General features: G+C 39.0%; 1 protein-coding gene across 3 annotated transcripts in view; it reads right to left on the reverse strand.

Annotated features, from left to right (window-relative positions):
* Nucleotides 1-16,207, reverse strand: part of SUGCT (succinyl-CoA:glutarate-CoA transferase) — a 768,020-nt gene that overhangs the window by 441,219 nt on the left and 310,594 nt on the right. For all 3 annotated transcript variants that reach the window (XM_049642763.1, XM_049642762.1, XM_049642764.1), the window contains one exon: nucleotides 6,371-6,442. In XM_049642763.1, coding sequence (XP_049498720.1) covers nucleotides 6,371-6,442 — 72 coding nt within the window. The remainder of the gene's footprint in view (nucleotides 1-6,370; nucleotides 6,443-16,207) is intronic.

Genomic DNA, 16,207 nt, shown 5'->3' on the forward strand with positions numbered 1-16,207 from the left:
ACAGAGAAGTGAAGAAGGTTCCCTGGAGTAAAGAGAGCATCTCCACGGTGTCATTTCTCTTTTGCATGGTTCACTTATTCATTTCCTTTAGGAATAATAAAGACAGCGTTACTCTCCCAGAGTTTAAAAAGCGACACCACATAGAGCGTCCTTTTTCAAACCCTCCCTGTCACCACACCTGATCCCAGAATGGCCTCCAGCCTTGTCCAGGAATGGAAACCCCTTCCCTCCCCAAGAATGAATAAGTCATTTCAAGAAAAAGCAAGTGCCTTCACCAAATCACAGGTTAAATCTGTAAATCTAGCCTCACCCAGAAATAGTATAAGCTACATTAAAAAAATAAAATAAAAAACACTCAGTGGTGCGCCTGGGTGGCTCAGTCAGTTGAGCATCTGACTTTGGCTCAAGTCACGGTCTCAAAGTTTGTGGGTTAGAGCCCCACATTGGACTCTGTACTGACAGCTCAGAGCCTGGAGCCTGCTTCGGATTCTGTGTCTCCCTCTCTCTTTGTCCCTCCCCCCTCATGCTCTGTCTCTCTCTGTCTCTCAAAAACTGAATAAATGTTAAAAAAAAAAAAAAAAAAAAAAACCACTCAGTGATTTTACTCAATGGGAACCAGGATATCCTCATTTGTCCTTCTCTAAACTTGACATATTAGACCTCTTTTCTATTTGAAAGTTGATACGAAACAGTGGGTCACAATAATTATCGTTCTGTGTTCAGCCACGCTGCCATTCAAAATGTTCCTAGAGAGACCGCTTCGTTCCGGGTGCTGTGATCACAACCATTCCTTACGTGCTCGAAGCAGTGTTGCCTGGGACGGAATGAAGCCATGTCAGTGAAAGTGCCTGACATCTTGAGCACTAAATCCATGGGAAGCATTCCAACGAGGTGCATTTTCCCCCAAAAGAAATAATGAAGTATGGGTTTGTTCAAAAGAGAAGGATGGGAAAGAGGAAGGCGGGGAGACAGGGAGGGAGAATGTCTTTAATTAACCTTCATTTTCTGAGAATATTTCTACTGGATATAGAGTTCAGGGTGGACACCTCTGTGCCACTTCTCTCTGGGCTCCCAGGTTCTTATGAAAAATCTGCAGTCAATTGAGTCCGTGTCCCCCCACAGGTAATATATCATTTTTCTTCGGGTGCTTTCAAAACATCTGCCTTGGTCTTTCCTTTTCAGCGGGTAGTCTTGGGTGTGTTTGTGCATGGATTTATTGGGGTTGATCCTATTTGGATCCTATTGGGGTTCGCTGAAATTATTAAATCTGTAGGTTTTTGTCTTTTGCCAAATTTGGGAAGTTTTCAGCAATTACATCTTCAAATATTTTTTCAGCATAGACTTTTGGGGAGGAGACTCCCTTTTTTTCTTTCTCTGTGGTTCAGACTGAATGATTTCTACTTATCTATCTTCAAGTTCCATGACTAGTTTCCTCTGTCATCCCCATTGTGTTATTGGGCTCACCCAGTGAGGAGATGCTTTTTTTTTTTTATTTGGTGGCTGTATTTTTCCATCCTAGAATTTCTAGTTGGTTCTTCTTCATATCTTCTATTTCTTTGCGGGACATTTCTATTTTTCCATTTATTTCCACAAAGTCTGTGATGCCTATCGGAGCATTTTTATAATAGCTGTTTTAAAGCCTTCGTAAATTAATTCCAACATCTGTGTCATCTTGGCATTGGCATTTATTGACTGTCTTTTCTCATGCAAGCTCTGGCTCTGCATATGCTGAGTAATTTTGGATTGTATCCTGGACGTTTTAAATATTATATTATGAGTCTCTGGGTCTTGTTTAAATCCTACAGAAAAATCTTGTTGTTATTGTGTTTAGCAAGCAGTTGACCTGGTGAGGTCCAGGCTGTGAGTCCCACAACCCACCTTTGGTGTGCTTTGGTTCTAGAGGTAGTGGAGTTCTGAGCGCTTGCAGTGCTATTCGAATCTGTCCCACATGTGCCCTACTTAATGGTTATGCTGCCACCTGGGCAGTCATCTGTTCCTTAACTCAGTCCTCAACTCCTCTGGGGTGCTGGTTAGCACCAGATCAGTGTATGTGCAGCTCAGAGGTGAGTGAGGGGTTCACCAACAACTTCAAGGATTGCTTTCCACAGCTCCTGCCTCTCTGCAGTCTCTTTCCAGCTCCCTGGTAGAACTACCCCCTTAGGTAGCCTACTCCCCAGCAGACTTGCAGGGTGGAGGCCAAGCAGTGGGAGGAGAGAAAAAGGCAACAGGAATTCACCCCTCTTTCTGGGGGATCACTGCTCAGAGATAAAGAGGAAAGTTCTCCTTCCTCAGAGTTTTAGTTCCTGTTCATCTGCTGATACCATTACAGGGGTTGTTTGTGGGGTGGCGCATGAGAAAATGGAGAGGGAGAAAAGACGGAGGATTTCCACACCCTCTCTGCTATTAGAGCTCTCTTTTGTGGTCCTCACTCTAAGAACAAAGGGCATCTCGTAGGGCTCAGCTCTGTTTCCTAGTGCCTACTTCCATGTTTCAGGCTCCACTGTATAAGGAAGTCATTGCAGAGAAACTTACTGCTGCCTTAGAGATACTTTAAATTCTGGTGTTCTTCCCCAATTCTCCTCCTACTACTTACTTCTCAGAGCCCTCTTACACCCTCTCATAGATGCTCCCTGCATTCTATCCAGGTTTTATCGCTGCATTCAATGGAAGAGATAGGGAGAAGTGTGCTTACTTTATCTTAACCAGAACCAGATTCTCCAAACCCAATTTTTTAAGATTTATTTATTTTGAGAGACAGAGAGAGAGAGAGAGAGAAAGAGAGAGAGAGAGAGAGAGAGAGAGAGAGACAGCAAGTGGGGAGGGGGGGGACAGAGAGAGAGAGAATCCCAAGCAGGCTTCGTGCTGTCCATACAGAGCCCTACAGGAGGCTCAATCTCACAGAGATCATGACCTGAGCTGAAACCAATAGTTGGTTGCTTAACTGACTGAGTCATCCAGATGTCCCCCCACAAATGTAATTTTTATTGAGACCATTTATTAAGTGCATACTGTGAGTCAGGACTAGACAGACTATTTTACTTATCCAATCTAACTCTTGCAAAATCCCAAAAGTTATATATTAGCATAGTCATGTATTATAATATTCATTTTGTCATGAGAACACAGATGCTTAACAAAGATTAAGCATCTTGCCAGAGGTCACCTGACTATCTCCAAGACTCACAGTATGCCTTAGAACTATGCTATAACGTCCTCAAACCACCTGCTCCAAAATCAGCTACAACGCTTACTGAAATTGAAGTTTCCCATACCCCACCTCAGACACACTAAGTCAAAATCTTTGGGTATGAAGCTTAAGGAGATTTCCTATGCATGCTAGAGTTGAGAACCAATGCATATTGCCTCCAATAAAAGAAACTTTCAGTCTAAATGACTTTTGAAAGGATGTCAATGTACTTCAAATAGGAATACCCATTAGTGTTGGCATCAATCAGCTTAAAATAGCTTACATATGCTCATGTTGCCTACTCTTCTGTATCACGTTAAGAGACATAAAATGGGATTTGTTCTAAGCCAAGGTTTGGTTTATATGCAGGAAGATTTTCTGAACCCCAAGCCTTGAACCCAATTGCTCTTGTTCTCACCCTAATTCCTGACAATAAGAGCTCCTTAATAGGACCCCCTGCCCCAGAAGTATTAGTCAACCAGTAGATCTATTTCAATTTTGGAAAGAGATTAGGCCCAAGTAAATTCTACTCATTCATCACAGACAATACTGCTGTATTTCTCCCTAGGAGGTAGAGCCTCCCTATCTTTTTTTTTTTTTTTTTGGATGTTTGTTTATTTTTTGAGAGAGAGAGTGAGAGAGAGAGACAGAGCATGAGTGAGGAAGGGGCAGAGAGAGAGGGAGACACAGAAGCCATAGCAGACTCTAGGCTCTGAGCTGTCAGCACAGAGCCTAATGTGGGGGGCTCAAATTCACTGACTGCAAGATCATGACTTGAGCTGAAGTCTGACATTCAACCAACTGAGCTACCCAGGCACCCGAGCCACCCTATCTTTTATGACAGGCCTTAATTGGCAAAAGAACAATTGATGGGCATCATGTGAAAACCTGGGAACTTCATCTTCCGTAAGGTCAATTTGAATCACAAGCCCCTTAGCAACAGATAAATCTGAACCAAAAATACTTATAAGAAACCCACTATACATGGCATAAGGGAACAGAGCATTTTTCTCAGGTTAAAAGGTTTTATAGGGCAAGTTTACATGTAAGGATATAATTATGAAGGTTAAAAAAAATCAATCAGTTTGCAATGTTCGCTCAAGATGCCTAGTAAGTGATGTAAATAGCATTAAAATCCTGGACACATAAAAATTTTCTTCTGAGTGTTTCAAAGAATTTGATAGACATTGTCTTACGGGCTCATAATAGGGATTATCATTCCTAACTCACATATGGAAAAACAAGGTCAAGTGTACCACTCTCAAAGGCCCTCTGATGGTCTCCTTTTAAACAAACGTATCCTAACACACCATCACAGTAAGTCATATTTTAGTACTCAGACTTATGGCAAATATTCTGCTTTGAAATAAAAATCTTTTCCAAAAAAAATGTTCTTATGGATATTTATGAGGAAGTTCAAAAGTTTCAAACTGATCAGCAGTAATGAATCAAAAATAAAAAGAGCTCAGTACAGTTATTTTCAACAGTGAAGAATATGTCAACCAGTAATTTCTACCCCCCCCCCACCCCGCCCCCCTTTCTGGAGAGAGAAAACTCCAAAACATATGGCCCAGGAAGAAAATCTGTACTCATTTATAGCAATGAACTGGCTTTTACATCTCTGTGGCTAGAGTACGCAAATGACTTCACAGGCAACGGCTTCCGTATGTTTCATATTTTTAACGTTGACCGTTCATAATAAAGATTCTTTGATCCTGGATCAAATGTTTGAATCGATTTTCTCTACACTTACTCAGAGTCACCGTTATGAAAGCTCCCTCTTCCCCACCTCAGATGTTCCAGCCCTCCCTGCCATAGGAACCAGCTCCATTTGTCACCTTCTCCCTGGTACTTCCCACCCCTTTGCTGTGGTTTTGAGCTGCGCTCCCTACCCTCTCCTGCAAAAGAGGCACCACAATAAAGAATTTTTGTGCATAACAGGTTAACTGCAATACAGAAGGTTCTAGCAGGCTAACTGCAATAAAGAAGGCTCCTCTAAGGAATATTTGGGCATCTTTAATAACGCCGGAAGTTCACAGTGGTACGTATGAGGAGTGCAAAAAAATTAAAACGTCCTCAACAGGTGAGGCCTTTCCCCTACAGGAAAGAAAAATTAAAACAAAAACTTAAATACATATTTTTAAAGCTAGATCATACTTCTGGGACTAGAACTGGAAAAAGTGAACGGGAACCTAAAGACTTAAATAAAAGCAAATCTAAAAAACCCTAAAATCTAGGTAAGTAGTAAAGACATCAAATAAAAAAAGTGTCTAAGCGATGCCAAAAATGTAAAATCTTCAATATAAAATTATCTCAAACTATTCCAAGGCCTTTTTTTAAACCCAATGAGTAGCAACATCTTTAATACAACCTTAATTGCTAACACTTTAAAACATGAATTTTGCAGAAAGGTATTCTGCAAAATTAAAAGCTAATGTGAAAAGTTGTTTTTAGTTTTCTAGTGGTTAATACAATAAATTTGGTATTATACTGTATTTGGGCCTAATTAGATCTCATGTTATTACAAAAAAAAAAAAAGAAAAAGAAAGAAAAAGAAAAAAGAAAGGAAAGAGAAAAGAAAAATATCCTGGCAATAAAATTCCCTTTAAAATGCATTTTTTTGGGGGCACCTGGGTGGCTCAGTCGGTTAAGCATCTGACATCGGTTCAGGTCATGATCTCATGGTTTGGTTTATGGATTCAAGCCCCACATGGGGCTCTGTGCTGACAGCTCAGAGCCTAGAGCCTGCTTCAGATTCCGTCTCTCTCTCTCTCTCTCTCTCTCTCTCTCTCTCTGACCCTCCCCCTCACATTCTGTGTCTCTTTCTCTCAAAAATAAATAAACATTTAAAAAAAAAATTAGTGCATTTTTTTCTTTCCTTTTTTTTTTCATTGGACTGGTAGTCAGGTCCTGTTTGAGGATAATTTAGGTTCCTATGTACTATGATTCATTTCAAAATACAGCCAGATAACCTGAAAAAAACATATAGTCAGAATGCTAATTCAGACCATGTCCCGAGCACTTGTACATATCAAAATGGCACATTGTTAGGTGTGAAGGCAAGGGGTCTGGAGTTGGCTGTAGACTTAACAACATTGTTCTAGGCAAAACTGAACTTTCCTGGCTGTATACAAAACGAGTTGTTGCACGGGTCATCTGCCCATCCCAGTGATTCAAGATTACCTTGCACACAGTAGCAAACTGTTGGTTATTTCCTGCTCCAACTACAAGATATCCATCCTTGGTTTTAAAAGCCTAAAAGAAATCAATAAATACATAAGTACACACATACATACATACAAATACATAGATACATGAATATATAACTTTATATATTGAAAATACCATAAAAGTTAGCTTTAATTTCTAAAACTTCTATATCGAAAGCATGTTCTAAAGTACATTACTAATTAAATAAATATTAATTAGTAGATTTTGTTCTTATATTTGCATAGTTGGTTTCTTTTGTTTTGTTTTGTTTTTCTTAATTTGGGATTTTCAAAGCACTTCCTGGCTCTTCCATTAACTGTTGTAACACGGCTTGGAAAAATAAAGAAAATACTAAATTAAACTAAAACAGTTTTATTATAATGCATAACATGAAATTCTGTATTCATTATAGTATGGATTAATGTTGGGCTTTTCCAAAGTTTTATATTTTGTTTGTTTCCATTTTTCCTTGGAGGGAAAAGAGCAAGAGGATACAATGTTTTCTACAAACTGAAAGAAAAATAAATGAATGGGAGGGAGGGAGGGAGGGAGGGAGGAAGGAAGGAAGGAAGGAAGGAAGGGAGGGAGGGAGGAAGGAAACAGGGAGGGAGGAGAGAGGAAGGGAGGGTGGAAGGGAGGATGCATACACTGATACATTTTATCTTTGAAGATCTCATATGTAAACTTTTGGACAATTTACTTTTCATTAAGTGAAAATTGACACATGTGGATCTCTGAATCTCATGTGGCTTTTATGTACTTGAAAATGTTTGTTGCTTCTAGGAGACACATTCATTTGAGCAGCAACAAGAATATAAGAAATTGATACACTCACCTCCCAGAGCATCTGGAGAACTCCCTTCTCCACATTTGATCACAGTGATGGTTGGAGGAACCAAATTTTACCCACAGAAGGCCTCATTCCCACTTTCTTAAATGAGTTCCTTTAGTTTCCTTCTTTTCTATGTAAACATTACTCTGTATTTTCACCTACTCTTTCTTTACTTACTCCTACCTCTGAGAAAGATGACTTCAATCTTCCTTGCCAGGGCTTGCTCCTATACTAAAAACCCTCGTCCCACCCTCACTCATATCCTTCAGAACCTTGCTCAATCATCCTTAATCTCTTCATTCCGACTAGATCCTTTTCTTTCTGCCTAGATATAGGCTCATGTCTACACTAAAAATATTAACAGCAACAAAACAAAATTTCTATCAATCCTGTTATCCTTCTCAGGCTATCTTGAAATTTTCTTCCTTCCCTCCATCTCTGAATGATATAAAATTCCACCTGCCTACACTTCTTCACCAACGCCACATGCCAATGCCCTTTGTCATCAAGATTTTTATCCGATCTTTACACTGAACTATTCTTTCTTGACCCCTCTGTATTATTTGGTACTGTTAACCATCCCTTCCTCCAGGAACCTGTCTTATCACTAGGCTCCATCTGGGTTCATCTCCAATCTCTCTGACCTGTATTCCGCATTCCCCTTTCTCAGAATTATCTTCTTCTTAGCCTTCAGGATCTGTATGTGGTCTTTCACTTCACTTGCTTCCTATAATAGCCATTAGACGCATGTGGCTATTAAATTTAAATAAACTAAAATTAAATTAGCCAGTCACAAAAGTCCACATATTTTGATAGCATTTATATGATACGTCCAAAATAGGGAAATCCATAGAGACAGAAAGATTGGCAACCACCCAGGGCTGAGAAGATGGGGAGAATTTGGGGGTGTGACCACTACCACTAATGAGTTCTGGGTTTCCTGATGGGGTGATGAAAATGTTCCAAGATTGTTGTAATGTACACTTTACATGAGTGAATTATGATATATCAATTATATCTCAGTAGAGATGTTATTCAGAAAAATGTAAGTAAAAGTTCAGTTCCACAGACCCACTAGCCACAATGTCAAACATTCAAAAGCCATGCCTGTCATATCAGCGTAGATAAAGAGCATTTCCAGCATCATTGAAAGTCCCATTGTCTGATGCTGGGAAACTGAAGCTGGAAGATGGTATGTTTTCTTTTTATTCTTCCTACTAGACCTAACATGGTATCTGAAGAATGTTAGGCAATTAATAAATGGTCGTAAAATGTAATAAATCTCTCAGATAACTGCTTCTATATAATAGACTCATGGCTAAAATGAATCTCAGGCAAAACATTATTAATGGGGTTTATTCTATTTACATTTTGCTTGATTTGGTAATGAATGCTACTAAAAAGATTTCACATGAACTATTTTAAAAGTTTATCTTCCCTGTTCACAGGGCAAAAGCAAAGTTTGTGTTATAAACAATGCATTGGTGTTTCTCAAACTATAGAAAGGGAATTTGCAATGGAGGTATGAGTGAGGAGCAAAGGATTTTGAACAGAGATGCCCCAATAAACCATTGATAACTATGAAGGTACACAGATTGTCAGCTTGTTTTTTTGTTTGTTTTCCGGAGAAAAACTGAGTTGGGAAGCGAATAAGTAATATGAAGTAACAATGTATGCTACCAAGTATAATGTGAAAAAAGATTTTCAAAATTTTAGGGGTGCCTGGGTAGCTCAGTTGGTTAAGTATCCGACTCTTGATTTTGGCTCAGATCATGATCTCACAGTTCATGAGTTTGAGCCCCACATCAGGCTCCACACTGAGAGTGCAGAGCCTGCTTGGGATTCTCTCTCTCCCTGCCCCTCCCCTGCTCAGCCTCTCTCTTTTCTGTCTCTCTCTCAAAGTAAATAAATAAATAAATTTTAAAATTTTAGATTAGTGACAAAAAACTCAGCAAGTTTACATTTTTGGAGATCCTCATTCCCTTTTAATTAATGAAGAAGTGTTTCTTCCTTAAGCCTTAGCTATGCCATGAAATATGTCTTTATCAATATAAAACTTTCAAAACTTTAAGCAGAGATAACCAGTTAATGATCACAGGAAAATGAAGACTGCATAGTGGCTGAGCCACTAAACACAATTAAAGATCATCAAATAGATTTATAAGGATAAAGGTAAGATTGAGTTCTTTAAATACTTATTTGTTCCCTGTTACTGTTCCTACAGTGTTTATTTAATAAATATATTTTAAGTAAAAACTTAAAAACAAAGTATTGGCTGAAGAGTAAATAATTATGTCTCAGAGTCGCATGTTGAAATCCTAACCCCAATATGATGGTATTAGGAGTATGAAAATTAATAGAGGGAAACGTCACTAAAGTGGAGTCAGGAGATTAAAAGGAAAAGCTGTATCACTTGTAATTGACAAGCGTCAATTACAAGAATAGCTGTCCATTACAGACCCCAACACAAGAGTCATCAACAGGAAAGAAAGGCCTCACAGGGACTGACCCTTGAACAATGGCAACCCACACACACATAATCCACGTGTAACTCTCTCTCAAAAATAAATAAAAGGTAGGGATTCAATAAATATCATTATTATTAAATAATTGCATCCTACCTAAAAGGAACTTCCTTATGTATTCTAAACCCTTATATCCTGACTCTTGGGCCCTCATCTACTCTGCAACAGACTCCTCTCTCTCTCTTTATTCCCTTGGTTGCCTCATTCTCCAGACTGAGCAAAGTAAGTGATAACAAGCCATACGCACAAACTGCCAGCAGGCTTTCCACACCAGGGAGAACTCACATCAAAAGCATCGAATTGGGCTAAAAACACTCATGGCTAGGGTGTTTCTCTCATAAGGAATTTAGGCCTCAGGAGGCAAGAAACCATTGCTTCTGCATGAAATGATGGGGGAGAGGGCAGCAGGGGTCTATAGTTTTAAAAGGACAAGGCCAAACTCCAGTATTTACAGCAGCACTATCGACAAGAGTCAAAGTACTGAAGAGCCCAAATGTCCATCAACAAGTGAATGGATAAAGAAGATATATATATACACAATGGAGTATTACACGGTAATCGGAAAGAACGAAATCTTGCCATTTGCAGCTACGTGGATGGAACTAGAGGGTATTATGCTAAGCAAAATTAGTCAGTCACAGAAAGACAAATATCATATGGTTTCACTCCTATGTAGAATTTAATATACAAAAGATCTGAACACAAGGGAAGGGAAGCAAAAATACTATAAAAACAGAGAGAGAGACAAAACATAAGAGACTCTTAAATACAGAGAACAAACAGAGGGTTGCTGGAGGGGTTGTGGGGGGTGATGGGCTAAATGGGTAAGGGGCATTAAGGCAGACACTTGTTGGGATGAGCACTGGGTGTTATACATAGGGAATGAATCACTGGACTCCTGAAATCATTTTTGCACTATATGCCAACTAACTTGGATATAAATTAAAAAATACATACATACATGCATACATACATAAAATTACAAAAAAAGAGAAACAAAAAAACAAAAACAAAACAAACAAACAGAAAAAGGACAAAGCCAAAACCAAGCCATTCCTCTTAGAAGACCAGATTTTATTAAGCTTATTACCATGGGTTGTGCTTTCTCTAGGGTAAGTTTCACCATTGGGGAGACCACACAGAAACTGCACAGTTTTCTTTACATTCCAGTTCACAATGAACCTCCTCTCCTGGGTGAAGAGGTGTTTCTCAGACTGAGAAAATATTGATGGGTCAAGTGATTGGACGTGCCAAAGAAACTGTACTACTTACGAGCAAATTGGGAGACATGTAAAGACAAGAAGGCATGGGGAGTCAGAGTTTCATTGCTCTGGTTAGAACAGTGTCACAGGTGAAATAGGACCACACCTGAGAGACCCAGGGGTGGCGATAGAAGATACAGGAATAGAGCATACTGAGCAGACATGAAGTCAGAGATATAAGAAGGTAAATCTGGAAGTGTCTACTGCTTCCGAAATGCTCTGCTTTCCCTGCTTCCAGGCCAGCTAACCCGGATTGATGATCTCTTAATTATTGATCTGGCTACAGATAAAATCACAGAAGGACCCTTCGAAGTTCTGCACCAACTCAATATATTTCATGGTCAAATGGAAAAAGGAAAAAAAAATAAAACTGAAACTTCCTGTGTCACTCTCTTAAGCTACCATATTGATGCATCAGTATTTCCTCTCGTCTAAATAAAGTACATACAAGTGGTGCTGTGTCTACTTCAAAAACAAGCCCTCAAACTCTTGGGTCTCCCAGGGCTACCTAATTTTTAACAAGATTTTCTTCCACAAAAGGTAACTATTGCTAAATGACTTCATCATCCACTGGAAAAAGACATTCCATGAAGTTCAACTCACTGCCATGAGAATGTTTTCTGGAATGTCAAGCAGTTACCGACTTTGGGTCTGTGCTAGTACATCATGACAAATATAGAGCACTATTTCCTACCACAAACAGTTCAGTTCACCTTATGGTGCTGAAGCTGGCTGAGCCAGATGGCAGTGAGGCACAAACCACTTAGAGCTCAAGAACAGTGTCATCTATGGGATGAAACCATGCAACAAGTGGTAAACGAACCCAGGAGTCCCTAATCTCGCCTACTACCAATTTGCCTTCGTCTGTACATTTTTCATCATGAAAAAAAAAAGCCATTTTGAAGAACGATTTCTAAATACAAATCTTTGCCTTGAAATTTAGAATAGCCTTTACAGAGGTATTACATGCTGATTTCCTTCCACCCCAGATCAAGGCCAGGATTTGCTGATTCCACAGGAAATTTGAATGTTCAAAAATATACTGGAGGTTCTTCAAATCAATTAAGTCTCATTTCAAATTGAACATATGTATGATCTTCAATCACTCAGTTTCTGATACAATGCAAGTGCAAAGAAGAAAATGGGAAATGTCAAAATTTTTTTAATATTCTTCCCACACTGTCAACGGATTTTTTTTTAATAAAAGAAGTCCTTTGTCATGAAAGCCTCCTGTCAAAAATGGAGTCATCGTGCATCCTGGACACAATGTAAAATGGCACATGGGGTTCCTTTCCTTGGGAAGTATGGGCCAGAAACTGGTTTTGATGATGATCCTGGATTGATTTCATTATGAAGAATAATAAGCCAGATTATTTGAAATAGGCAAGCAAAAGCAACAACCAAAAATTCCTGGATAAGTCCATATTGATTTTTCAGGAGCACTTCAAGGTGTTAAGCATTTTCAAACTTCTCTTTATCTCAAACATGTTACAACAATCACAGTCCCAACAAGTTATGTTCCATCCATGAAAATACCATTTCTGAAAATGAGACTACATTTATTTCAGACTAGTTTAAGGCATTCATTCATAGACCAGAACTTTATTCAAGATGCCACCATAGTTCACTTTCAAGCCAAAAATCAAGCTATAAAAGGATATTAATTATAATTACAATGAGAATATTCTAATGTGGATTATAGAGTGGATTGCCAATAAGGTTTTCCAAACATATTTTAATTCCATCATGTCTCAAGATTCATCAATGACAAAACATAAGCGATTAGGATTAGGAGGAGGGAGGCCCTGACATGAGACCTGCCCACTACACCTGAAGCAAGGCAGTGGGGTACAGGTCCAGTTGACAGCAGAATTTCACCGCAGAGTATGGAAAGTTTAAATAAGCATGGTTCAGGAAAGCAGTTGGCAAGATAAAGTATGGGGGTATAGGTAGAGAATAGGGTGAGAAATTCTGACAGAATAATTCTTGAAGGCAGTTGGCCACTGAGATGTACAGATAGAGCCTATAGGGTCCCGGTTATGGGAAGGAGGCTCAAAGACTTGTGAAAACAAAGCAAAAGTTAGAGGGACAGGAAACAGGAAGTTAACTAGACGAGAAGCTCAGAGAATAGAGACAAAAGCAGAAGCCCAAGACTTTGAACAAAGATATATGAATCAATGACAGTTCCTATAAGCACGGGAGTCTGGCTGGCATATAAGAACTTAGAGCCCATGGTAGTTATACCTAATATCTGGGATTATGTCTGGCATGGCAGGCTTCAATACATTTTGTTAAATGAAAGCCAATGTATTAACATTAAATAACAGCAAACTAGGCAACTCATGAACCATTACTCACTATACAAAAGGCATGGCAGCAAAACTGGGAAGCAAGAAGTAGAAGAGATGAGAAAATGTCAAGGACTCGAAGAGGGTGCTTACTGAGCATGGCAAACACACTAAGAATCAATTCCCACAGCAAACGTCCTTCCTTAGAGATGACTGCCTAAATTTAAAGGTGAAGATTAAGTTTTAGGGGAGATGGAGAATATAATTCCAAAAGGAGTTCCAGATATGTCCTGTAGTTGGAACAATGAGGGACTTAGTCCCCCTAATTAAGTACTCCTCCTTCTTTCCATGGTCAAAATTTAGCCCCTTCACAATGTCCCTTTCCAAAGACCATTTAGTTGTCTGAAAGATCTCTTCCCTTATCTCCCTAATACTCATAGCCAAGGGTTTCTTAATCCATCGTGATGTTTGCAAGTCGCTACCTTGTAGGATGGTGAGGAGAAATCTCCTTAGCATATTGTCATGGGGCAAGGATCCATGCATACTGCCACTACCTCCAACCACCAATTCCACCATTATCACCCTAATCCAGTATCCACTCTGTCTTGAAGCATATAGGATCATCCTTAGTATTCTTCCCAAGAAACATTCCACATAGCTATTACCAAGTCATTGGTCATGAACTGGAATTAAAATTTATTTTCCACCCAATATAAAATGAGTTCCTGTACAGAGGCTTGGAATCAAAGTATACAGATTCTCAAAATATCTGTGGGCTTTGTCTAAAGATCACAAGAAGCTACGTGGCTTAACATGGTGGAGAATAAGCACTTTAAGAAGGACCTGCTAACTCACAGGAACAGGTAAAATGTAGCCTTCATGGGATAACCAAGTATCTAAAACAAGTTAACTCAAGAGTCAGAAAAAGCACAGGGGAAAGCTCTGTCTTAAATATCTGTAGACATTTCTAAGGAAAGTGATGGAAAAAGCAGTAGGCTATAAGTAGCTGTTAGGAATTTGATGAGATTGCCATATTCCAGGGTCTGGACTGGTCCCTCAAAGGACCTACTCCTTCACTGGATTATCAGGACCTGAAAGCCTGACGTAGGCCATCTAAAGTGCATGGGAGATTAAGGTAGACACCAGGATGATAATATTGCCACTATACAGTGAGAAAGAACTATATTAGAAGCCAGTATCTTTGAAGACTAAATGCTCCATAAATTTTCTCCCTTGAAAACTAATAATCAGAAGGCAAAATTATCAGAATTGAACATGGATTAATTACTTCTTGTCTCAAGTCCTCTTGCATCTAGATGCTGAGTCAAGTCTGAATCTGTCGGTGGAAAGGTCAGTAGACCCTTCCACATATGGCTACAAGAAGCAGGGGGAAATGAGCTCAGACTTGTTCAGCAGAAGAAGCCATGCTGAATCACTAGAGATCAGAGATCTCAAAATGTATCTCAACCATTTACATTTCATGAAATACACAAGAAAAAACAAGATGCATTCTGAATACTATTCTGTGCATTCCTGTTTCAATCACTGGTGACCCAAAAGAGTTGGACTTACATGGGCACATACGGCATGACTGAGTCATGAGAGTGTTATACAAGGTTCTTTTAGACCAACTAAGAAGTTGTCCCTTCCAAAGTAACTTAACAGCACAGCATTCTTACAAACAACCTGAAAAGAATTTTCAGTAGTCCTTCTAGTAGGTCAGAAGGTGAAAAAAGCAATAATCCCTTTCTGGTCTTCTACATAAGCACTTAACAGAACATAGTTGGTACTTCCGTGCATCCCTGTCAACATTAACAGGTCATTTTAGTTAAAAACTCAAAGGTAGCAGGAGATTCTGTTTTATTTTAGAGTTTATTTATCTATTTTGGATAATTTATATTTTAGTTCCTCTGGATATCATGTTCTACAAATGAAGGTGGAAACTTATTCTGCATATGAATTTTTATACATAATAACAGAATGTGCTGGAAATAACTTACCATTCCCTGTCTCTTCAAACACTACAATTCTTCATCCCAATTGCATTAAATATGTTTAATTTCCATTCCATCCCAACCCTCACCCCTTGAAGAAGCAACCTCATTCTTCATGTGACTGATCATTCCTCACCCCTGGTTGACTAGAATAGTGTGGATACCATTCCCAAGCCAGCTAATAGATTCACTGGACAGGAATCAATTACATCAACTTGAGAATTCAAAAGGTCATGTGGAGATGGGGCTGAAATGGCCATATTAGGCTTACGTAAGTAAGTAAGAAAGCCTCAGACAGACTACAAGTGAGACAAAAGACTAGACTACACAAAGGAAACTGATAAGGACTAAGCAACTGCTCCATGTCTGATAGTACCCTGATTTTCATGAAACCAAACTATACTTTTGTTTCTGCAAAATCTCCATAGCCTTACAATGACCTCCCTCTTATCCACCTCATCTCTATTTATCAGAATTATCTTGGCTGCATTTCTGTTTGTTAGAACCAAAAACGACTTAATCATAGATTTCCTAAATGGTGCTATATGGTGCGAATTGAGGATCAATAGATAACTGGAGTTCTCTAGCAGAGCAGAGTTTTGGGGAGCAGTGAACAAGCTGGGTCAATATCTTATGGACTCAATGTCTATTTGCCTAGCACAGGGCCTGATATAAAGGAGGTCCTTATACTTATTTGAAATCTTTTCCTTTTACTAGAGATTTTAAACAGGTATTTCCCAAACTAGTTCCACAAAACACTGTTACATAAAGTGTTAATAATAGCCTTCTCTCTACTTTTCTCTCTCAGCACCACACACATACAAACTTTTTCATTTCTTCACTCAAATAAGTTTGAGAAACGCAAGTTCAACAGCTTTTTAAACTCTACTTTTCAAAACCCTTAATGTG

Source organism: Panthera uncia, chromosome A2 (genome assembly GCF_023721935.1).
Source record: "Panthera uncia isolate 11264 chromosome A2, Puncia_PCG_1.0, whole genome shotgun sequence".
NCBI classification, from domain to species: domain Eukaryota; kingdom Metazoa; phylum Chordata; class Mammalia; order Carnivora; family Felidae; genus Panthera; species Panthera uncia.